We start from the raw sequence: 25,894 nt of genomic DNA, 5'->3' as shown, positions 1-25,894 counted from the left end.
GGGTTGTGGGTGTGTTGAAGGGCGGGTTTTGTCTGTGTTGTAACCCGCTGTTAGACACAGGCAAAACCCGCCGTTAGACATACCAAAACCTTCAGCACACTGTAAACCCACCCCGCAATAGCGAGGTACAATCTGACAACTATGATCTCCCTCCGCTGTTTGCATAGCTTTCAACTGTGCTCGTCAAATGGTTGAAAAATAATATATATATGTATATATATATTTGTTTATATTTATATTATGTTTACCTGCTAAGGCCTCTTGCAAACTGCAGCTTTTTTTTTTTACTGAGCTAAAATATAGCCCATTAATTGCAATGTGCTTATGCACACAGGTGCGTAAACAAGCGCCGTGCATTCTTCAGTAAAAAAACTCCTAAAAATCTGCATTTTTGGTAATTTACACCTCATGCACGCAAATACGCGCGCAAATGTCTATTTGTATATTGTACAGAACAAGAAATCGAGAATAAATTTGCGTAAATGTGCGCGAAAATGCGCTTACGCATATACGTGAAAATATTTTTAAAAAAAAACACCTGAAATTACGTCTGAAAAAGTAGATGCTCAAACAGGAGTATCATGTGCAAGAGATCTAAAGAGTTGTAGTTCCAAAACTTACTCACATCCATCATTAAACACATCTAAGGGACTGATCTCAATTTTCTCCCCTGTAGATCAAGCAATGCATCTTGGTCATGGACCCGCCCCACCCAGTGATTAGATAGTAGGGCTGAAACAACTAATTCATATATCGACAACTAATCGATTATGAAATTAATCGATTACTATTTTCAGAATCGAATAATCGGCCAGTAGGGTTGTCCCGATACCGATACTAGTATCGGTATCGGCACCGATACCGAGCATTTGCCCAAGTACTTGTACTCGGGCAAATGCTCCCGATGCTTCCCCCGATACCCAGAGGACAGCTGTGATCGGCGCGTGGGGGAGTTACAAGATTCTCCCCCAGCGGCTTTCACCAGCTTTAGTGACATACAGCGGTGATCGCTCACAGCTGACTGTCACTGCATCCTCCTCCATGCCCCCTCCTTTCCTCTGTCCCCCTCCGCTGTCCCCTGCATTCCTCTCTCCTTATCTGTCCCCCTCCGTTCTCCCCCTCCGTTCCTCTCTCCTTATCTGTCCCCCTCCGTTCTCCCCCTCCGTTCCTCCTCCTCCTCCTTCCTTTGTGTATGGATAGAGTCAGCTGACTCTGTCCATTCACATAACTGAAACATTGTAATCTTCTGTGATTAGGATGTGTCAGTTTATGAATGGAGAGGAGCCGCTGTCTTCTCTCCATTCATTCTCAGTGCAGCTGAGGCTGCAGAGAAAGGGACTGGGGAATCTCTATCCTCTGTCTCTTTCTCTGTCTCAAGGGGGAGATATCAGAGGTCTGTTAAGACCCCTGATATCTCACCAAAGCCCCCCAACAGGGCTGATTAAAAAAAAAAAAAATAAAGAATAAAAAAAATTATTGTAAAAAATAAAAATTATAAGAAAAAAAAAATAACACACACATACAACGTTCACCCCCCCCCCCCCCCAAAAAAAAAGCACTGTTAAAAAAAAAAAAAAACTGTCACGTGACATTAAAAAAAAAGTATCGGTAATCGGTATCGGCGAGTACTTGAAAAAAAATATCGGTACTTGTACTCGGTCCTAAAAAAGTGGTATCGGGACAACCCTATCGGCCAGTAACATAATGAGGTTAAAAAAAGCTGAAATGAGTCCTTTATAGTGCAAAAAGAGCAAATCGCTATTGTAAATATTACTTTCACAGTTCTACAGTAAAAAAAATGAACCCCTTACATTAGCGATTATCTGCTTTTTTTTTTTGTACTATAAAGGGCTAATTTTAGTTTTTTAACCCCATTATATTACTAAACATCTTAGACCTGGTTCACATCTATGTGTTTTTTGTTGCTTTTTACAGAAACGCACTACAGTTCATTTACATGGTTTCCTATGGGACACGTTCACATCTATGCTTTTTTCAGCCGATGCGTATTTGGAAAGGGTCAAGGACTTTTTTAACGCAAAACGCATGTAATGTGTTTTTGCAGCAATTTCTGTTTTTTTTAATCTGCTCAACGACAAATTGTCCAAAAAAAACATGCAAAAACGCAAATCGCAGCAAAATCACGTGCGCAAAAATCACAACGCACAGCAAAAAGCACTGCAGAAACAGATCTAAAGCAAACTGCATAGGTGTGTACCAAGCCTTATGCTGGCCAAACGAATCAATTTTCAGACGAGAATATTCAGACGAAAAATCCTTGTACGTTCGCTGAATGAAAGAATGTTGTTTCACTTGTTTTTAACATTCTGTTTTTAAAACAAATGTAAATTTCTGAACGAAAATCACATACACTGTCTGAAAATTCCTTTGACCAAGAAGTTTTCTATTATTTCCAAATTTTCTCGTCACTATGGTTGAAAATGAACATCGATTTTACCCTACTAATGATAAGAAAATCGAACGAACGTTCTTAAAATTACATTTTTTTTTTTGAAGGAAGACATTTGTTTTTTTTTAAACAAAAAAAAAAGGGTCTCTGAGTCTGATGATATTTACCAGAATCACCCTTTAATAGTATATACAGTATATCTCCTCTAATAGTATATACAGTATATCTCTCCTCTCATAGTATATACAGTATATCTCTTCTAATAGTATATACAGTATATCTCCTCTGTTATTCTCAGAGTGGATTAGATATTTTGCTCCCTAACCATATAGTTGGTTATTTATATTTACCACTGCATAGAAATATTTAAGAAAGAATTGCCTTTTTTTAAAACTTTACATGCTAAATTATACACCACACTTTTTTTCCCTAAGGTTATTAACTGATTAATCGAAACAATAATCGGCCAACTAATCGATTATGAAAATAATCGTTAGTTGCTGCCCTACTAGATAGTGAGAGGACATATATATGTGGACATCCCTCCAAATGACTGATTTAGGTGTTTTCATTGAAGGATCCTGTTGATCTTACAGTATGTAAAGACATTTTAGACAATTGCAGTCTTTCAACTGGTAATATTTTGGGGAGGTCTCTTCTCATTTTTAGCATGACTGTGCCCCTGTGCACAAAGCCAGCTCTCTATATCAATTCATGGTTTGGGAATGGGATATCTAACAAAGTTTTATAGGTGTGGTGGTGAAGGATCCACAAACATTTCCATATAGTTTATATGCTTGTTGTTTCCTATTGAAGGCTAGCAGGACCCCATCCCAGCTGCCTTCCAAGTCTGCATTTTGGTCCTTTATTTTCATGGGTGTCCTCTCCAAGCATTAAAAAGATGGGAGTAAGTGGGTTTGAGTTGACTTTTTACAATAGTCAAGCTTTGCATATTATTTAAACTGCCTATATCTTTAGATCCACTCATTGGTTCATATGCAGTCTTCACAGTGGTCTCTGCTTGTGTATTTTTTCATTATATGCTCAGTAGAAACAGCCCATGTTTGTGATAGGTTTAAAACCTTAATTTATTATTTAAATATGAATGCTTTCAAAAATATATTTTTGAATTGTTTATTTTTAACAATTTTACAAAATACAAAGTAAACAAACAGAATAAAAATCTAAATCAAATCCAAATTTGGTATGACCACCCTTTGGCTTCAAAGTAGGGTTGCCACTTTTTTTATCAAGTCAAACCCGAACACTTTAGTGGCGCACAGCAATTTTTTTTACAGGATAAACTATACATATATTTTGCAATTAAATAACATTTATAATTATATGAAGGTAATAACAAGAGTCCCCCTTTTACATCAGAGTCCACACAGTTCCCCTTTTACATCTGAATCCTCAGAGTTCCCCTTTTACATCTGTATCCTCAGAGTTCCCTTACACTGTAAGGGGGTACTCTGCAGACTCTGATGTAAAGAAGAACTCCGGGGACTCTGACATAAGGGATGCTCTGGGATCTCTGATTTAAGGGGGAACACTGAGAACTCTGATGTACGGAGAGGACTCTGATGTAAGGGGGAACACTGTGGCTTTTGGTGTAAAGGGGAACTCTGATGTAAGGGGCGCTCTGAGAACCCTGATTTACCTTAGTGTACTCACTGAGAGGCAGGAGAGAGAAGGGGGGGGACTTCAATCACAGACAGGGATGGATGGTGAGCTCACTCACCCCTTGGCAGTCAGCACCTCTCATCCAGATGTATCTGAGGCTGCTGGACTTCAAATTTCCAGCCCCCGCTTTCCTTTTCTGAGGCACAGCGCCGGGGATTGGAGTGTGGGCAGACACAGAGGGGTAGGAGGAAGAGGTGCAGATCGAGCCCTCTCTCCTCTCCTGTCTGTGTGTATGGGGGGGGGGGGGGTGTTAGTGTTGGCTTTGGGCAGTGTGAGAGTGTAACAGACACTCTCAGCTTAGACATCTGCAGCCAGCAACCCTCCAGGGAAGCTATAGTCCAGTCTAAATAATGTGTCCGGGTTTCAGGCAGTTTGAAACCCGGACACAGGATTCCAAACCCGAACTGTCCGGGTGAATCCCGGACAGGTGGCAACCCTACTTCAAAGCAGCATCAATTCTTATACTTGCACACTTTGTACACTTGCACAAATTTGAGTCAGGTGTAGAAGGCTTAAAACTGGGTGAGGAACAGCCAAACTCTGCAACTAAGGTAGGTTGTGAAAAACAGTTTTATGTCATAAGTCATATACCATGGCAAGACTGAGTACAGCAACAAGACACAAGGTAGTTATACTGCATTAGCAAGGTCTCTCCCAGGCAAAGATTTCAAAGCAGACTGGAGACTCAAGAAGTGCTGTTTAAGCTCTTTTGAAGAAGCATAAAGAAACTAGCGACATTAAAGACAATAGACACAGTGATCGGCCAAAGAAACTTATTGAGCAGATAAAAGACACATCATGCTTACTCTGACATCAGAAGATGTCCAGCAGTGCCATCAGCACAGAGCTGGCAGAAAGCAGTGGGACCCAGGTACACCCTTCTACTGTCTGGGGAAGTCTGGCCTGCAGTGGTCTTCATGGAAGAATTGCAGCCAAAAAGCCATACCTCTGATGAGGAAACAAGGTTAAGCAATTCAACTATACACGAAAACATAAGAACTGGCGTGCAGAAAATTGTCAGCAGCTGCTCTGGGCTAATGAGTCAAAATTTGAAATATTGAAGTATGGTGGAGGTTCCTTGCAAGTTTGGGGCTGCATTTCTGCAAATGGAGTTCGAGATTTGGTCAGGATCAATGGTGTTCTTAATGCTGAGAAATATAGGCAGATACTTATTCATCATGCCATATCATTAGGGAGGAGTGTGATTGGCCTCAAATTTATTCTTCAGCAGGACAATGACCCCAAAAATACAACCAATGTCATTAAGAATGATCTTCAGCATAAAGAAGAACAAGGAGTCCTAGGAGTGATGGTTTGGCCCCCACAGAGCCCTGATCTCAACATCATCGACCTAGCGGCCCTTTCTGTACTAGTTTGTTCATGTGATAGGTTGTGCACAGCCCTATGTCCATTTCCTTAATTGAAAAATAAAGAAAGAATTAAAAAAAAAAAGATGCTGAAAAAATTAATTTAGCAGGAAATATGTGACAACCGCCTTAAATGAAGTAAAGTACTCAGTGCTGTGTTTTCTGTCCCTGTGCAGGAGCGGGTAGAGTACCTCTTCCTCATCATTTTCACCGTGGAAGCTTTCCTCAAAGTCATTGCATATGGGCTTCTCTTTCACCCCAACGCATACCTCCGGAATGGCTGGAACTTGCTGGATTTCATCATCGTGGTTGTAGGGTGAGTTGGAGAGAATTAAACACATGCTTCTTGCAGACACATAAAGTCTAATTATAGGCAAAACGTTTTTTGAATAGAGCAGACAAGGGTTAGAGCCTCTGTCAGCCTCTGTCAGGGTTTATGCAGTCTGTGCCCTTGTTTTGGATATTTCCACTTACTTCCTCTCAGAATAGGTAGTGAGGGGAAAAGAGTCAATCTACTGGTAGGAACAACAGGTAATAAAACTATGTTACAGAGAAGGGGTTCAGAAAAACAAAAATTTGTGTGTTAATTTTACATAACATATGTCAATTTTCATTTTGCCCAGGGTCCCACTTTAACTATTCATGTCAGTGGATCAGTTTAGTGTCACCTAAAGATTTTTGTTTTTGTGATTACCACTCTGTTGTTATATTATTGTTCTTCAGTATTTCCATCGCTAATCTATTCTTTCTTTGTAGGCTTTTTAGTGCAATTTTAGAACAAGCAACAAAAGCAGATGGTGGCAGTGCCCTTGGAGGGAAAGGGGCGGGCTTCGATGTGAAGGCACTGCGAGCGTTCAGAGTGCTGAGACCCCTAAGGCTGGTATCTGGGGTACCCAGTAAGTAGATGGAACTTATATCTGCATTTATTGTTAAGGAGGCAACACAGGCTGTGTGCACCACCCTCCTCCTGCTCCTGCTCCAGCCTATCCGCTATATGTCAAACCCCAGCAGAGCTAAGTATTTGCATTGATGCCATTGTCCTAGGTGTTAGAAGGAGGTCAGATCATGACTGTGTGGTCAGTCTTACTATTATTTGCCTATGAGCAGTTGTAATCTAATCCATTTGATACACTGTATCTAAAGCCAAGAACAAAAATGTAATTTTTATTCCAAGTAAAGCTCATTCCCTCTGAAATGCAAGATTCAAATTCTGCTGGCACATTGGTGAAGAATTGGGAATGCTGCTATTGGTAATACATATTTGTATTGGGGGGGGGGGAGGGGGGGGGAGGGGGGGGGGGCTTTGCAGAAATATTAAAGTTTATCTAAACCCAAGAACAGAAATTTCTCTTTCAGGCTTTTTATTCTTCAATTTTTATCTGGTGATCCTGCCGGTAAAACACATCCTGTCCTATTGTGACAATGCTTACTCACTGTACTGTATCTACAGAGAAGAAGCATTGTAATCTTAGGACAGGACTACAGAACACCTCTCTTCATATTTATAAGGTATTTTGTAGTTCTCATAGGTGTACCAGGCAGGAAGTTATCATGCGCTATCTGGTAGTGACGTCTGCCATCCGGGCAGTCTGAGCCAGAGTAGTCGCGTAAACAAAAACAAGCGAGAGAAACAAAAACGAGAGACTCTCATAAAAGATTTGTAGAAGAACATGCTCCTATAGCAATATCAGAATGACGCCACTGCTTGTTCTGTGCCCCCTATTCTGCCTTCCGTTTTATCTCCACCGTGGTGTGACACCCTCTTGAATTGGTTCCAGGGTGAGCATTCACAGCTCTAACAGAATATGTCTTCTTTGCCATGTGGAGCCCACTAATTAAGCAGTAATGTCTTCCCATGCCAAGCCAGGGATCGGGGGGTGCCCTCTGCTGCCGATGACAGACAGCGTGCGTTGCCATCATTTAGCCGTGGGCTCCTTGCCAAGTAGGTTTTCTTTTCTTTTTTTTTTTGCAGTCTCTGAAAAGCTCCATCAATGTCAGCAAAAGTCTTTTCTGTACATAAAACGCTCTCTGCCATTGCGAGCGATCGCCCGGCCGTTCCTGTCTCAATTCCCCGAGGCTTGTAGCAACATGTGCTAAATTGGCAATATAATAATCGGCTGGAAGGCACATTGCGCTCATTGTAATGTCTACCTCCTAATGGAAGACATGCTAAACAGCTTTTTACATTTCCGCTCAAACCTATGCAGATTGCTGGTAACAGACGGTGGAAAATAAAAGAAAGGAAGAAAACGTTTTTTTATTCCTGACTTTCCTGGTCATTGTTTTTAACGCTGAATATGAAATCAGCTTAAAGAGGAACAGTACTCTCTTTTTTTAACTATACAAAAAGAGACCAACTTACTGTACATCGCAATACAATATTGATGTGTCTTAATGTTTTAAGTGAACTTTTTTCAATTTTTATACCATATGGCCAAAATATGTGGACCCTCTTCCAAATGATTAATGTGAAGACTACAGCATACAAAGACATTTTAGGCAATTGTGCTTTTTCAACTTTGGGGAAGCCCCTTTTCTGTTCCTTTTCTGTTCCAGTGGGGTTTGATTTACTAAAACCGTAGAGTGCAAAATCTGGTTCAGCTCTGCATAGAAACCAATCAGCTTCCAGGTTTTATTGTCAAAGCTTAATTGAACAATCTGAAGTTAGAAGCTGCTTGGCTACCATGCACAGCTGCACCAGATTCTAAATGCTCCAGTTTTAGTAAATCAACCCCAGTGGTTGAGATTTACTAAAACTGGAGCACTCAGGATCGGGTGCAGCTGTGCATGGTAGCCAATCAGCTTCTACCTTCAGCTTGTTTGGTTGAAGTGGTAGTAAACGCCTTTGTGCCATTTTTAATTACAGGTAAGGTAAGAATGAAGCTTACCTATAGGTAAAATGAATATCTCCTAAACAAGCACAGTTTAGGAGATATTCCAGCGAGCCGCAGCCAGTGGTGTCACCAGCACATGTGCTCTGAACAAGTGGCAAACCCAATGCCGTTCCTTTAGAGCAGGGGTCCCCAACCCCCGGGCCGTGGCCTGTTGCTGACTGGGCTGCACAGCAGGAGATGAGCAGCGACCACCGTCCTCACAGGGCTATCACAGACCGCAGTCTCCGCTCACCTCCTCCGTTGTGGCCATGCCCATGTGTCCTCTCCCGGCTCCTCCGCCCGCCTGGCCAACAATGTCATCCTATCAGCAAGGCAGGGGGCGGGAAGAGCTGCATATCCGAATGGAGAGCTCCTCACACCCCCTGCCCTGCTGATAGGATTACATTGTTGGCTGGGCTGGTGGGCGAAGGAGCTGGTAGAGGACACACAGACTGTTAACAGCCTTTGCCCTGCAGGTAGGAGTTCTGAGCAGAGGAGGCAGAGATTGATGTTAGAGAGTAAAGGAGGGGAGGGGGCAGACTGCAGGGGCACTGTAATGTAAAGGGGGCTGTGATGTGAAGGGGGCACTCTATTAAAAAGAGGACTGCACTGTAAAGGGGCACTGTTACAGTGCCCCTTTACAGTGCAGTCCTATCCCATCCCCAGACCCGTCCACCACAACCACCATCCTTGCACTTTACTACCGCTTTAAGCTTTGACAATAAAACCTGAAATCTGATTGTTTTCTTTGCAGAACTGCACTAGATTTTGCTTGCTCTAGTTTTAGTAAATCAACTCCATTGCGACCAGTTTGGTGTGGAGTAAATCGAGTGGCCACCTTGGGATGAATTGGAATGCCAGTTATGACCAGGGTCGGATCTAGCCTGTCCAATCTTGGGGTGCTGTAAATACAGTCAAGGGGTATATCATAAACAGACTTTCGATTTATCCTCTCTAGGTAGCTCTCCTTGTTTTTCTGTCTCTCTGGGTAGCTCTCTGCACTGGTGTGTGCGAGTGTGACAGAGATGCAAGGAACCTGTATTTCTTGATCACTCAGTGTGCTTCTGTACCACACGTTATGACCCTGAAATAATGTCTGACATTACTTGGGTAGTGCAGAGGACATCCAAGAGTGAACAGTGAACGCTAGCTCCTTGCATTTCTACAGGGCTGCGATGAAAATTGCATGTATTAAGCCACTGTTTCTAAAACTTTTTTTAGTCACGACACCCTTAAAAGTGTGCAAAACCACAAAGCACCCTAGCATTTATTAGGCTTATGGACACTGATATCTGCACTGCATGATGAAGTCACCCTCTTCTTGTCACCACATGTGGGAGTCCCCCATCACATCAGAGTCAGCCCTCTTCGCATCACAGTCCAGACATTGCATCAGAGTCAGCCCCCTTCACATCAGAGTACTCCCCTCACATTAGAGCCACCCCTCACATCAGAGGCAGCCTCCTTAACATCACAGTCCCCCATCACATCACAGTCCACCCATTACATCAGGGACAGACCCATTCACAAGAGAGTCCTCACATCCAATCAGAGTTCTCTTCCCCCTTCACATCAGAGTCAGCACCCTTAACATCAGAATTTCCTCATTACATCAGAGCCCCCCCACCATCACATCCAAATCCTCTTTAGGTCAGAGTCCCACCATCACATCAGAGTTACCCCTTCACATCAGAGACCCCCATTACATCACATGCAGCCCCCATAAATGCAGAGTTCTCCCACATTAGAGTCACCGCCCCATCACATCAGAGTCTTCGCCACTCACATCAGAGTCTTCCCCCATCACAGCACAGTCAGCCCCAATCACTACAGGGTCTGCTCTCATCACACCAGGGTAAGCCCCTAACACATCATGGTCAGCCCCCTTTACAACTGAGTCCTCAGTCCCCCTTCCCCCTTGAATCCTCACTGACAGGACTTCTATCCTCTTTTGAATCCCCGCTAGGGTTGCCACTTCAACCCTTTAAACCCGAACACATATTAATTACACAGGTTCTGTGGCTAATTAAGGTGGTAATTAAACTCAGTGCCTTACCTGCATTCAGTTAGCCTCAGAACCTGTGTAATCCATATGTGTTTGGGTTTAAAGGGATGAGGTGGCAACTCTAATCCCCGCCCGGGGTCCACGTCATCAATTTCCATGGTGCATGGGGGGACAGCTCGCCACCAGCACCATAGAAACAAAGTATTCCATGTGTCCTAATCCGCCCCTCTGCACCAAAGAAAATATCTATGTGGTGGGGAGAATAGGGACAAGGCACTGTGCAGTCACGTCAACTCATCATTGCTGAAGCTACGCTGCCCCTGGGCCCCTCCACTTCCTGATACTAACATCACTGATCCTAAGGGGACACAATAGCCCCTCCCTAAATCCAGCCTTGATTGTGAGGCAGGTCTCCTTGTCTAGCATTGGTACCTGACCTTATAAATGGGCACAAAATCGCACAGACACACTCAATGCCTTGTGGAAAGTCCTCCCAGAAGAGCAGAGTTTTATGCAGAGGAGGAGGATGGCAACTCCAATATTAAAGGTCATGATTTTGGAGTGAGATGTCCAACAAGCTCATAAAGGTGCCATGGTCTGTTGTCCCCCAACGGTTGGTCATATTGTGCCATGCAATTTTTGCTTATCCCAGAGTTCAGCTTTAAGGAAACAGCTGTTTTCAATACTGCAGTTATGTTTAATGTTGCATTCTTTGCTACCAGTTTTAATGATCCAGTGGAATTTAAAATAGATAACTTTTGTTTGCACGCAATAAAGTTCTGTGGTTTTGAAAGTAAGGCTGACATATGTGTTGTGTCTACAGGTCTACAGGTGGTGCTGAATTCTATCATTAAGGCCATGGTGCCACTGCTGCACATCGCCCTGTTGGTGCTGTTCGTCATTATCATTTACGCCATTATCGGACTGGAGCTGTTCATGGGCAAGATGCATAAAACCTGCTACTTCCTGGTCAACAAAGGTGAATCTTAGTTTTGGATGGAGTAAGGAAATGTTAGAACTTATTAGTTTAGTTAGTTTTATTGATTTAATTATTTTTGCTGTTTCTACTGGGGAGATTTCCTAGAGACACAACAGGTAATGAGAGTCAGTCTCACGAGAGAGAAACGGGTGTCCCCAATGGAAGATTTGCTTTCATTTTCTGCTACTGTGGCAACTTTGCCCTCTTTAGGATTCTGAAAGTATGTGATGTATAGAAACACATAGGAGCAATGAAAAAAAAAAAGACCAAGTGGCCTATCGAATCTGCACCAATTTAAAAAAAATGTATATATGTTTTGGGTGTTTTTTCGTTTCTTTCTTTTTTGTTAATTTTTTGTCTGAGTATAGATCTATGTTTGTCCCAAGCATGTTTGAATCCACTTACTGTTGACTGACTCACTACCTCTGTTGGACGTCTATTCCAAGCATCAACTACTCCTTCGGTATATCACCTCTATGATGAACTTGAACTTGCACCCTGCTATTTTGAGGTCTTGTCCCCGTGTTCTTGATGTCATATTGAAAATACTGCCCTCCTGAACCTTATTCACCCCTTGATGTATTTCTAAGGTTTTAATAATGTCTCCCCTTTCCCTTCTTTCCTCTAGACTCAAATTTTATGTTCCTGAAGTCTCCCTGATATGTTTTATCCCTCAGACCTTTCACCATTTCTGTTGCCTGTCTCTGGACACATTCTACTGTATCATATCGGTGTCTTTTTGTAAGTGAGGTCTCCATAAAAGCACACAGAGGGTGCCATTTACTAAAGAAAATTGCATGTGGTATTTGGGTCATGTGACACATTTTTCCCAAATATCACATGGGATACTGGAACTGTCAATTCACTACCACTTTGTGGTATTTACCTCAAAAAGCAAAAGGTAAATACTGCATAAAATAGCATTAAAGTCAGTTCGCTAAAGGAAATAAATAAATAAATGCATACTTTAAATAAGTAGTGGTCCAGGAATGCAAAATTTGAGGAATGTATGAACTTTCAGCTGTATGTAAAGGAGCTGGCACCTGCTGCTTCCTTAACCATGACTCATCTGCTGTCCATGAGATTTCCCGCTGATAGCAGAATGTAAACAAAAAAAAGCCGACATTCTTTTTTTTTTGGCCGTTTGAGTCTGGTATGGACTTTGGGGGAACGTCACGTGAAAAAAAAACAAAATTGGCATGAGGTTCCCCCCAAAATCGATACCAGACCCTTATCCAAGCATGCAGGCCAGGAAAGGGGGGGACGAGCGATTACCCCCCTTCCCTCCTGAACCATACAAAGCCACATGCACTCAACATTTGGGGGGATGCTTTGGGGGGAAGTGGGGTACTCCCCCCCCCCAAAGCATCATGTCCCCATGTTGATGAGGACAAGGGCTCCTTCCCCACAACCCTGGCCCAGTGATTGTGGGGGGGTGACTTGTCCGAATCTGGAAGCCCCCTTTAACAAAGGACCCACAGATTTTCTTTTCCCACTGCCTGGCCACATTGCTCATTTTGTAATCATCTGAAATAAGTACTCCCAAATCTTTTTCCTGGCCAGCACTGTACCCCCAATATTGTACTCTATCAGGGGATTCTTTTTTTCTAGGTGCATCATTTTACATTTAGAGAACTGTAGAATTGTACATTGAACTGTAGTTTCTACTGCTTTGACCAATATTCCAGCAATTTATTTCAAGTCATGTTTCATGTTACAGACACGTCCAGGGATATCAACCCTATTATACACCTTTGTGTCATCAGCAAAAATGCATACCTTACCCACCAACCCTTACTTATACTTACATATAGAATAAATAGAACAGGACCTAATGCAGAGCCTTGTGTTCCAAATGAGCCCCATTTACAACCACACTCTGGTATCTATTCTTTAGCTAACAGCATATCCACTGAACTACCCATGGGTTAAGTCCTAGCTTGTACAACTTTTTTTATTAGATCAATATGTGTAACCATCACATGCTGTGCTGAAATGAAGGCTATAGGTTGGAATTACTAAATACATATAGACTGTGCAATTTGCAAAGTGCAGTTGCACTATGCAAGTTCAGTTGCTCTAGACTAGAGCTTAATGGATAAATATGTGCATTTATTATTTTTTGTTTTGGGAGCCTGTAAAGCATTGCACAAGTGATCAGCAGATTGCTGATGCCATGCAGGTCTCCTGCAGATCTGTCAGCGTATCGGCTTGCTTGTACTTTGTACGAGTAAGCCGATACATCCTGACAGGAAGTCTCAATGAACTACCACAACGCTCACAGCGCTGTGGTAGTTCGATGAAAACTACAAGCCGACAGACGCAAAGGCTGCTGGACCTTGTCTTTTTCTATTCACGGAGGATTTTGAATAAGTGACTATGAATAAGTCTGTGAATGAGGACTGTGAATAAGACTTTTTTAAATTGTGGCAGCAGACACGGGGAAAAGATTCCCAGTCTGCTGTCACTGCGGGGATTGGGGGGGGGGGGCGCGAGGGCCGCTGCATTCTTAACATGTTACACGTTACTCCCTGAATATGTGTGTAACATGTTATGAAAGGTAAACTTATCTTTTGATAAATGAACAGAAGCTCTGCTGACTTCCATCATCCAATCATGTTCAAGCACAAATGCTGTTTTTCTAATTTTCTCTGCACCTGATTGGGTATTCTTTGCAAAGTGAAAGTTTACCTCATTTACTAAGCTCTAGAACAACTGCACTTGCAGAGTGCAACTGCACTTTGCGAAGTACACAGTCTATTTGTCTTAAGTAAATCAACCCCTATGTCCACAGCACCACCCTGCTCCAAAACATTAGTGATATAGTAAAGAAATTAAATTTGATTAGTCTAACGTGATTTGCTCTCATTAAGCCATGCTGCTTTGGGTTCAGCAAGTTGTATCTTTTCAGGAGTAATTCCATTAACTTGACTACAACAGTTAATACAATGTTAAACTCACTGGCCTGTAATTGCCAGCTCCTACCTTGCTGCCCGTCCAGTGGATAGGTACAATGTGAGCTGTCCGCCAGACAGGGGGAACTTCTCCTGTTTGAAGAGAATGATTAAAAAGATCCGTTAATGGTCCAACAACTATACCTCAAAGTTCTCTAAGAACTCTGGGATGAATACCATCAGGGCCTATTGCTTTATTAACCACTTAAGCCCTGGACCATTTGGCTGGCCAAAGACCAGAGCACATTTTGCGATTCGGCACTGCGTCGCTTTAACTGACAATTGCGCGGTCGTGCGACGTGGCTCCCAAATAAAATTGATTTTTTTTCCCACAAATAGAGCTTTCTTTTGGTGATATTTGATCACCTCTGCGTTTTTTATTTTTTGCGTTATAAACAAAAATAGAGCGTCAATTTTGAAAAAAAAGCATTATTTTTTACCTTTTGTTATAAAAAATATCCTCAAAAAATATATAAAAAAACAATTTTTTTCCTCAGATTAGGCTGATACGTATTCTTCTACATATTTTTGGTAAAAAAAATTTTCACTAGTAATGGCAGCAATCTGCGATTTTTATCGTGACTGTGACATTATGGCAGACACATCGGACAATTTTGACACATTTTTGGGACCATTGTCATTTTTACAGCGATCAGTGCTATAAAATTGCACTGATTACTGTAAAAATGACACTGGCAGTGAAGGGGTTAACCACTAGCTGGCTAGGAAGGGGTTAAGTGTGTCCTAGGGATGTGTTCTAACTGTTAGGGGGCGTGGCTACATGTGACACATCACTGATCATAGCTCCCGATCACAGGGAGCTAGGATCAGTGACAGTGTCACTAGGCAGAACGGGGAGATGCTTGTTTACATTAGCATCTCCCCATTCTTCAGCTCCGTGAGACAATCGCAGGTATCCCCGTGGACATCAAGTCCGCGGGACCCGCGATCCTACTCACGGAGCTTGCAGCACTGCCGGTGGCACGCACGCGACCACGCGGCGGCAAATTCAAAGGGACGTCACTGTACGCCCATTTGCCCAGCCGTGCCATTCTGCCGACGTAAATGTACATGCAGCGGTCGGCAAATGGTTAAACGTTAACCAAGTCAGTTCCTCTGCTACCACTGTCTCTAGAGATCTTGAAAATTAAATGTCATTGCTAGAAGCAACATGAACCCCCAACTTGTTAATCGTTAGTGTAATTTATTTCTGAGAAGACTGAACAGATTTAATTGTTTAAATAGTGTGCTTCATACAGGTCTCCCTCAACATAAGTGTTGTGCCCAGTTTTCATTTTACAGATCCCACTAAATGGTATTTATTCCTTCCATCAGTGATGTACCTAAAAAAGGTTTTGTCTCCTTTCCTAATAGATGTAGCAATCCGCTCCTCCTTCTGTGCTTTGGCAGCATTAAAGGGGTTGTAACCCTGAAAAAAAAAAACCTGATCCCTCATAGCAGATTAAACAGCACAATGCTTTTACTGACTAATCTGTACCTCTCTAAGCTGTAAAAAAACCTGGTTGATCATGTATGTTCCTGTATCCCCCTTAGTTTGCTGACCACCGTAATCATGGCTGCTGATCCATGATTACCATGGTCAGATTACATGCCTCCATCATCCCGCTGCTCTCCTTTCTCCCCCTCCCTCCCTGCCTGTCAGCATCTGTATGTGTGGGCCTTCTCTGCCCTCCTTCTTGCTGCTATTAGTAGCTGGCAGTAAAGGTAAAGAAATATTACTGCCAGCCCCTCTGTTCTATCAATCCATCCTACACTGTGTATTAAATGTTTATAAAATGTGTATAAAATGATGCCTGTAAATACGTTATCTCAGATCTTTTATAGCTGGTCACGTGACCTCTGGCCACACTCCTCCCCCACCTAGTTGCTACAGCGGGAGGGGCTGAGCGGGCAGCACAGCGGTCACATGATCACCTCCAGTGACGTCAGAGGGGATCTCGGCCCCTCCCGCTGTCACTATTAGATTGGGTGAGGAGAGTGTATGACACTTTTTCCAGATAGTCTATAAGGACTCGTTCACACGTGTATCCATACAATGTGTTTATGTAGCATTTATTCAGCTTATTTAAAGCCTGATTACCGCCCTTCAACACCTGCCATTAATATTAGAATGGCACCACACAGTGCTGTTCACACAGGAGCGGTAGTGCTGTGTCGTGTTAAAAATTAAGCAGCGTGTCGCTTTCATGGGGCATCAAGGCTTGTCAGCCACCTCCATCGATTTCAATGGTAATGCCCTATAACCACACTTTAATGGCACCTAGAGCATTTATGGCGTGTTAGTAATTAATTTATGAAGTATTAGCTGGGAATTTGGGGAAGGCAATGGAGGCTCCTGTATCCCAGAATGCACTGGGAAATAATAAAGGATTAGGGTACAGCAGCTTCAGTCACTTCCTGTTGGTACAGAGCAGCACTGTGGTAGCATCATTTGCTTCTGTCTAATGGCAAAATCATGAAGCCATGAGCAATACTGACAGTGCCAGGTAGGAGAAGAGGCATTGAGTATTATTGTCAGTTGCAAAGCTTTTTGTTTCAGCAAACCTGAGCTGGACCAAGCCAAGTGTCAAAGTGATCAAAGTATACGAATCTTGCTGAAAATCAACAAAATAACTGCTATCAATCACACCACAACCTAACTATGCCTCATATTAGATCATTACCTCTATATCACTTCTCCTTAGAAAAGCAACACTTCCATGGGCATTTAACAAGTGTTGGTGAAGCGATTTCAGTGCTTCATAAACACAATGAAAATACGTCATAAACACATCACAAATGCTCTAGGAACATTTAGTGAGCGTTGCTTCGTTCTTCATAATCAACACGCGTGTGAACGAGCCCCAAGTGTAGTTGGGTAAATAAAATGAATGGTTGCATTGTTTCATTATATTTGCCATTTAATGCATATGTAGATCAAATGTGTGACCTTTGATGTGCATATGACATCACTTGAAGAAACCTTACTTTTGTTGTCCTGTCCTAAAATAAAACCTTTCCTCCCTCTTTTCTCATATTTTTCAACCCAGTAACTGAGCCTGACCCAGTGAATGACCCAGTCATCTTTCTTCTCCACATGAATAAACAGACCCCAGCAAATATAAAAAAAAAAAAAAATCCTTAGTGCTAGAATGATAGAATGACTATACTAAAATTCTGGAAACAATCTTATACATCCACAGTCCACCATTAAAATAGAGTAGTGGTGGTCAAAAGGGCCTCACATAAAATTAAGTGATCATTCGGTATCAAAGACAGCAGTCACACAACAGAATATAGTCAAAAACTGCACGCATAATGCAAAAGATGGTCAGAGATTGAAGATATGATGGAAGAAATGGTCAGAAACTGCGGACATAATACAGGAGTTATTCAGAGACTGTGGACATGATGCAGCAGATGGTCAGAGACTGTGAATATGATGCAGAAGATGGTCAGAGACTGCAGTCACGGTGCAAGAGATGGCCAGAGATAGCAGACATGATGCAAGAGATGGTCAGATGCTGCGGACATAACACAAGAGATATTCCGAGACTGTAGAAATGATACAAGTGATGGTCAGAGACTGAAAACACAATAAAAAATAAAAGGGATGGTTGGAGACTGCAGACATGATACAAGAGACAATTGGAGCCTACATGCATGATACAAAAGATGATCGGAGACTGCGGGCATGATACAAGAGATGATCAGAGACTGCAGTTATGATAGAGTTGGTCGGATACTGTGGACATGATCCAAGAGATGGCCAAAGAAGGTGGACATGATACAAGAGATGGCTAGAGGCTGCCATGAGAAATGGGTAGAGGCTGTGGGCATGATACAAGAGATGGTGAGAGACTATAGCCATGATAAGAGATAGTCAGAGACTGCGGACATGCTGCAGGAGACTGTCAGAGACTGTGAACATGGTATAAGAATTGCTGGAGACTAGGAACATACTTCAAGAGACAGTCATACACTGGAGACACTACACGGGAGTGCTAGAGATCACAGCTATAACAGGGCAGTGGGAAAACATAGATTAGCGTCTGTGGGGGCCTTGAGGGCTGCACAAAAAGTTCCAAAGGGTCACATGTGGCCTCTAGCCACAGGTTGGGTACCAGGGTTGTAGACAAATAAACTTCATCTGTGCAGTTCAAACAACTCATGAACACTACCTGAGATACCGTCCACCTACACCTGCCTTCCAGCTACACTCTGAAGTCCTTCCTGCTCCATTTCCCCTAGTGGAGGTGCCAGCAGGACTAGATGGATATTGTCAATATTACCCCACCTCCTCCCTCATTGCCCTTTAGCCTTCTTTCTACTAAGACCTTAACCTTAAATCTAACTCCATGAAAAATCTTCACAAGTCTTTCCTAAAGCTGGCCATACACTATTCGATATTTGTGTTCATCCTACTAACTGAATGAAAACAATCTAAAGCAGGCCATACATAATTTTTTTTTTTTTCGTTCAACCAATGGGTTGAATGAAAAAAAAAAAAGATCCAATTCCCCCATCCACACATTCAATGTGGATAGGGAAATCCTTTCTGCTGAGCTATTGTATTCTGCTGGTGGAGAGACTGATGGTTCGAGAAAAACCTGACAGGCTGGTTGTACACAAGTCGATTAATAGATCCTCCTGAGTCCATGGGGATTCCCCCCCTTACCTAACTTCTGTTCCTCCCTTATCTTTCACATGCCCTTTTCACTTTTGCTGGTTGTACATGAAACCTGGGTATCTGGCCCAGCGGACCTTTATAGGATTGTGATCACTTCAAAACTCCTGAGCAGTTAATTACTGATTGAGTATATGTTTCTCTCGCCACACTATTTGTTTGACTGTGTAATTGATTTGTCCCCCTGCGTGGGTGCACTTGAAGCTTGCCATTCACTTGAAAACTCAATAAAAATTATTACTGCTGAACCAGACGAATTTCAATTCATGTATGGCTGGCTTAACAGATTTCTTCATCCACATGAAAAGCGCAGATGAAAAAAATCCACCTGATGGGCTATTGCATTCTGACAGCCACGAGTGGAGGCTTTCTGAATACCTGAACAGCAAATTGGATGCACCTACAGTTTGAGTGATAATTTTTCACCTGGCTTCTTTGGTTTTTCAATTTAAGGATTTTGGGCAGGGGGGGGGGGCACCCTTCATCAGGAACTAGATGAATTTCGAACAGTATTCAGCCAGCTTAAGATTTGTACCACATATCCACATTTGCCACTACACCTACACTGTAATACAAAACTAGCCCAAAAACCCACACAAGAGCCATAATTGACAATGCCTTCAGCCGAAATTGGTTCTAGACATTTCCTGGAAAGCCAACCCACTGCCTGTGTGTATGAAATTACTCTGTAATTATCACTGTTTTGTAAGCTGTTTATGCAAAAACCCTAATAAAACTATGAATGAAGAAGAAAACTTACAAACAACATTTTTAACCGTACTTTAACCACAATCAACCATATTTAACTCCACCTTCTTCTTAGTTATTATTATTCTGCTGCTTATTTTTCAATTTAAATTTTTTTATTGTTAATTGTTTTTATTTTTATTTTAAAGAGCTTTTAATTTTATTTTTATAAATAACAAACATGATATATTTACTTACTCTGTGTAATAGTACAGTGCAGCCTCGACCCTGCTTTTCTCGGATCCCTCACTGGCACTCCTGACTCCTCCCCCTGCCGAGTGGCCACCATAGCAAGCTACTTGCTATAGGGGCACTTGTGCGGGCTCCCTCCCAAGCCAGTTCTGTGTATCCATTGATACACAGAGCACAGCTTGTCCCTGCTCCTTCCTTGTTGACCGTGACTGACAGCAGTGGGAGTTGTCTCCAAACCAATGATGAGTGCGAGAGCCGCTGCTCTTGTGCACATCTCTGGATCGAGATTGGGCTTGGTTAAGTATTGGGGGGGGGGGGGGAGCTACAATGCAGAGAATGCATTAAGGTAATAAACCTTCAGCCTTAAGAACCACGTTAATTCACTTTGTTACTTCAGTATCACATAACAAGAAAATGTGCAAAACTAACAGAAAAGGTCTTTTTTTTTTTTATTTCTTTGTATAGATTTGATTAAAAAAAAGTAATATATATATATATATATATATATATATATTTTTTATGGTTGTGGCCCTAAGACCGAGACAAATGTGGATCACATAAACACGCGACAAGACTCACAACATAAATAGACCTGAGGTGTGGCTTTTGGTAGGTGTGGCAAGAAAAGGGGCCAAAAATAACCAGGTAGGGAAGTATCTTTATTGCCTCTAACCTCATTGAGTGAGCTTGGAGAAAGGGCCATCTTGAGGGTTTGGAATATATATCTGGTAAAGCAGGCAGACTTTCACCTGCCTAGCTTCTTGGTCACATGGTCTGGTACTCCGTGCTGAGATGTGGCTGAGGCTGCACCGATCCAAAGAAAATGTCCAGAATACCGCCTGGGGTCTAGGCCTAAGTTGACCAGTAGGACCCCAACATGTTTAATAAACTGACTGTCACTCAGGGGGTTGAAAAGGCAGTAACGGCTGGAGACCAGGCACCAGGCATTGCTGGTTTGAAAGAAGTTGATATCCACTCCGTGTCCGGTTTGTTGCGTTTTGGAGACCGTACGATGAAGGACATAGTGGCTTGAATACCGGCCAGGTACAGCCTGATAGTGATATGAGCGAGAGCCAGCTGACATGAGCGAGAGCCAGCTGTGTGCGGCAATAAGATATAAAGGCTAGGACATGAGTGACATCATCTGCTGTGGATAAGTGGCAAGGAACCTACGGTAGGTATTTCAGGCCGTGCGATAAGCCTTTAGTGTGTTGCTAGACAGTGAGTGGTAGATGAGCCGGGTTGCACTGGCAAGGTGTGGCTTCAATCCATTGTTAGTTGAGACCAAGGTGGAATAGGAGTGGATGATGTGTCGGCTCTGGGTTCCTGCTGGATGAATGACACAAAATTGAAGCGGGACAGTGCATTGGCTGCGGCATTGCACTTGCCAGGCATATGCTCACAGTAACTGTTAAATTTGGTGATGTAGTGATAATTGCAGCAGCCTGCGCAGGAAAGACATGATGGGGAGTGACTTGGATCTACCCTTATTAATGATGTCAGCTGTTTCTGTGGTGAAGAGCTCTGTCTGACCTGTCGACGTGTGGCCCCAGACTTGGGCTGCTGCCACGATGGGGTACAGCTCGAACAATGACGAAGATCGAGGGAAACCAGGAATAAGGCAGATTTCTGGGGGCCAAGGTCTGGCGAACCAGTGATGGCCAAAAATTGCAGCAAAGCCAGTGGAGGCTGCAGCATCTGTGACTACCTGGGGCAACTGAGCTGATACTGAGGGAAAAACGTTGATATGCCGTTCCAGTTGAAGAGGAACTCGTCCCACATAGCCAAGTCTGCTATTGCTGCTGGGTCTAGTCTGAGGACTTGGTCGGGTCCTGCACTCGGGCGAGAAAGACTAAGAGCCATGAGATGAACGGCCGCCCCTGAGGAATAGTTCTCATAGCGAAATTGAGAATCCCTATCATGGACTGCAGCTGTCTTTTAGTACACTCCTGTGACCGGGTAAACTCCTGAATGACCGACCTAACACAAGCTAATTTGTCAGAATGCAGGCTAGGCTGCATAGCGTGCGTATCCATGATGATGCCTGAGAAACTTATGAAATGTGTTGGCCTTCCACTATGTGTTCATTGAGATTGTTGAAGACCTCTCTTAGCTTGTCTAGATCTACCAGGGGGTATCCCCAGGTGTTTGATGAGCAGAAAATCGTCCGGATAATGGATAACCCTGTGACACTGGGCCTGGTGTGACAGGTTCAAGTGAGGGACTGAGCGAAAATGTCAGTTTTGTGGGCGAAGTGGTGACAAAAAAGTTCCGTGTCTGTGAGGCTCCAGTCAGAGCTGATCTGGAACTGGGCAAGTCTCGCTGCTGCTTTGACTGAAAACGACCAATGGTAGTTGTAGAAGGCAAAACCTCCATATTTGTAAGCAAGATCTGTCACTGCATGAAGGTATAAGTCCAGCTCCTCCCTCCTGCTGAGGGTGGCTGAACAAAGTACGTCTCTGAACATCCCGAAGGCCAAGGCGAACTCAGTGGCTGACAGCTTACGACTGAGGCTGGGGTCTCTCAACTTGACAACCACTGAGACATCCCCCCAGGCGTATGATTTGTTGTCAGCTAAGTCATGGACTGAGATGAGCAGGGATGCCAATTGAAGTCTTTGCCCTCCAATATATCCTCCCCGACGCTGGTCGGGACAAGATGAGCGGGGAGGACGATAGGTGCAGGGCCCGGTGTACCTGCAGAAGGAGAAGCTGTCATCGGGACCATGACCAGGTCAGGGATGGCGAACTTTCAAAGGTGTGACTCTGGTCTGGACATCCGAACTGTTGCAGCTAAGGGGGAGAACAAAGAGTGCAACTGGGCCCCGTGGATGGATTGTAGGGAAGCCTGTTGGGCCCAGCTGCAGGGGAAGGCGGGAAGAGGAGCCTGAAAATCTCTGCCTTCCTGGCCATAGCGGGAAAGGGAATATCCCTGTGACTCAGCTATGAGTTTGGGGATGTTCTGTCCCCTAAGGGACTGCAGGCAGCCGCGCTCTGAGCCCGCTTGGGGGTGGGTAACAGAGGGGCGGGTGTAAAGTCCTCGCTGCCAGCCTGCAACATAGCTCCGGCCAGAAGACAAAAGGGGGTGGGGTGCTCATATTTAAGAGGAGTCATAGCCATAGGATAGAGAGTGGAGTGGTAAAGAGAAAACTCAGAGAGGAGGAAAAAGGGAGAAGCACAGAAAAAGGAATGGTAGGCATAGACAGGAGCTGACATAGCTCGGGTGCCTGTCTGTGGCGAGCACAAACCTGAAGACCAGAACCCCAGGGCGTACTGGGGCAAGAAGTAGAAGTCTGGTACGGCCTACGTAGGAATGTTGCGGTCTGTAGGGGGTGACGTGTGCTCGGCCTGCTAACACTTGCACTGCCAGCAAGCCTACTGTTAAGCGACCTTGTCTGCGAGGTGAAGGGTCGCCCTTCGAAAACAGAGTGTCATGTATAGACATATGTGACAGAACTAATGCCTGGAGATCACGTCCAATGATGTGTGTGAAGTAACGGTATAGTGAAAGGGTGCTGCAGAATGATGTGATAGAAAAACCCATGAACTAGGCCCTGACTGACGCTCTAGTAGCAAGGTCCTGCTTAGGATCGAAACTCGGTTGACCAGGAACACCTGCAGTAGGGGTGATATGAGTGCAACAAGATTTCTTTACTCTTTTTTTTTTTTTTTTATGTGTCCCCCTTGTATGCGACTGGCCCTGGTGAAGATGCATAAATAGCGTTTTTTTTGTTTTTTATAACCTGGGAAATAACGTCCAACCTGGTACAGGATGGAAGCTGAACTCGACTGACCTGAGGGAGAAAAGACAGACGAAAACGATGAGTGGCTCGTATGAATGCCACTGGAGACGAGTGACTGATTAAGTGCCACTAAAAAATGAAGTGGGCTGTATCAGCACCACTGAGTGTGCTTGCAGCGATTGCAAGGAGTATATGTTGAGATGCATGTCTTGCAGCGATTGCAACGAGTTATGATGCGATGCGTGTCTTGCAGCGATTGCAAGGAGTTATGATGAGATGCGTGTCTTGCAGCGATTGCAAGGAGTTATGATGCAATGCGTGTCTTGTAGCGATTGCAAGGAGTTATGATGAGATGCGTGTCTTGCAGCGATTGCAAGGAGTTATGATGCGATGCGTGTCTTGCTGCGATTGCAAGGAGTTATGATGAGATGCATGTTTTGCAGCGATTGCAAGGAGTTTTGATGAAATGCGTGTCTTGCAGCGTTTGCAAGGAGTTATGATGAGATGCGTGTCTTGCAGTGATTGCAAGGAGTTATGATGAGATGCGTGTCTTGTAGCGATTGCAAGGCGTTATGATGAGATACGTGTCTTGCAGCGATTGCAAGGAGTTATGATGAGATGCGTGTCTTGCAGCGATTGCAAGGAGTTATGATGCAATGCGTGTCTTGCAGCGATTGCAAGGAGTTATGATGCGATGCGTGTCTTGCAGCGATTGCAAGGTGTTATGATGAGATGCGTGTCTTGCAGCGATTGCAAGGAGTTATGATGAGATGCGTGTCTTGCAGCGATTGCAAGGAGTTATGATGAGATGCGTGTCTTGCAGCGATTGCAAGGAGTTATGATGCAATGCGTGTCTTGCAGCGATTGCAAGGAGTTTGTACTGAGATGCATGTTTTGCAGAGATTACAAAATGGGTATATGCTGAGATGCGTCTTTTTTGCAGCAAATGTAAGGGGTTATAATGAGATGCATGTCTTGCAGCGTTTGCAAGGAGTTATGATGGGATGCGTGTCTTGCAGTGATTGCAAGGAGTTATGATGAGATGTGTGTCTTGCAACGATTGCAAGGAGTTATGATGAGATGCGTGTCTTGCAGCGATTGCAAGGAGTTATGATGAGATGCGTGTCTTGCAGCGATTGCAAGGAGTTATGAAGCGATGCGTGTTTTGCAGTGATTGCAAGGAGTTATGATGAGATGCGTGTCTTGCAGCGATTGCAAGGAGTTATGATGAGATGCATATCTTGCAGCGATTGCAAGGAGTTATGATGCGATGCGTGTCTTGCAGCGATTGCAAGGTGTTATGATGAGATGCATATCTTGCAGCGATTGCAAGGAGAGTTATGATGAGATGCGTGTCTTGCAGAGATTGCAAGGAGTTATGATGAGATGCGTGTATTGCAGGGATTGCAAGGAGTTATGATGAGATGCGTGTCTTGCAGTGATTGCAAGGAGTTATGATGAGATGCGTGTTTTGCAGTGATTGCAAGGAGTTATGATGAGATGCGTGTCTTGCAGCGATTGCAAGGAGTTATGATGAGATGCATATCTTGCAGCGATTGCAAGGAGTTATGATGCGATGCGTGTCTTGCAGCGATTGCAAGGTGTTATGATGAGATGCATATCTTGCAGCGATTGCAAGGAGAGTTATGATGAGATGCGTGTCTTGCAGAGATTGCAAGGAGTTATGATGAGATGCGTGTCTTGCAGGGATTGCAAGGAGTTATGATGAGATACGTGTCTTGAAGCGATTGCAAGGAGTTATGATGCGATGCGTGTCTTGCAGCGATTGCAAGGTGTTATGATGAGATGCGTGTCTTGCAGCAATTGCAAGGAAATATGATGAGATGCGTGTCTTGCAGCGATTGCAAGGAGTTATGATGAGATGCGTGTCTTGCAGCGATTGCAAGGAGTTATGATGCAATGCGTGTCTTGCAGCGATTGCAAGGAGTTTGTACTGAGATGCATGTTTTGCAGAGATTACAAAATGGGTATATGCTGAGATGCGTCTTTTTTGCAGCAAATGTAAGGGGTTATAATGAGATGCGTATCTTGCAGCAATTGCAAGGAGTTATGATGCGATGCGTGTCTTGCAGTGATTGCAAGGAGTTATGATGAGATGCGTGTCTTGCAGCTATTGCAAGGAGTTATGATGAGATGTGTGTCTTGCAGCGATTGCAAGGAGTTATGATGAGATGCGTGTCTTGCAGCGATTGTAAGGAGTTATGATGCGATGCATGTCTTGCTGCGATTGCAAG

The 25,894-nt window shown here is 43.6% G+C and overlaps 1 protein-coding gene across 6 annotated transcripts in view; it reads left to right on the top strand.

The window, feature by feature from the left end:
* Positions 1–25,894, top strand: part of CACNA1C (calcium voltage-gated channel subunit alpha1 C) — a 780,229-nt gene that overhangs the window by 417,536 nt on the left and 336,799 nt on the right. For all 6 annotated transcript variants that reach the window (XM_073621582.1, XM_073621580.1, XM_073621584.1 and 3 more), the window contains exons 4-6: positions 5,637–5,776; positions 6,217–6,356; positions 11,162–11,317. In XM_073621582.1, the coding sequence (XP_073477683.1) occupies positions 5,637–5,776; positions 6,217–6,356; positions 11,162–11,317 (436 nt within the window). The remainder of the gene's footprint in view (positions 1–5,636; positions 5,777–6,216; positions 6,357–11,161; positions 11,318–25,894) is intronic.

This window comes from Aquarana catesbeiana, linkage group LG03 (genome assembly GCF_042186555.1).
Source record: "Aquarana catesbeiana isolate 2022-GZ linkage group LG03, ASM4218655v1, whole genome shotgun sequence".
In the NCBI taxonomy this organism is placed as follows: domain Eukaryota; kingdom Metazoa; phylum Chordata; class Amphibia; order Anura; family Ranidae; genus Aquarana; species Aquarana catesbeiana.
Note: the sequence above shows the minus strand (reverse complement) of the source record. Positions and strands in the feature narration are given on the sequence as shown.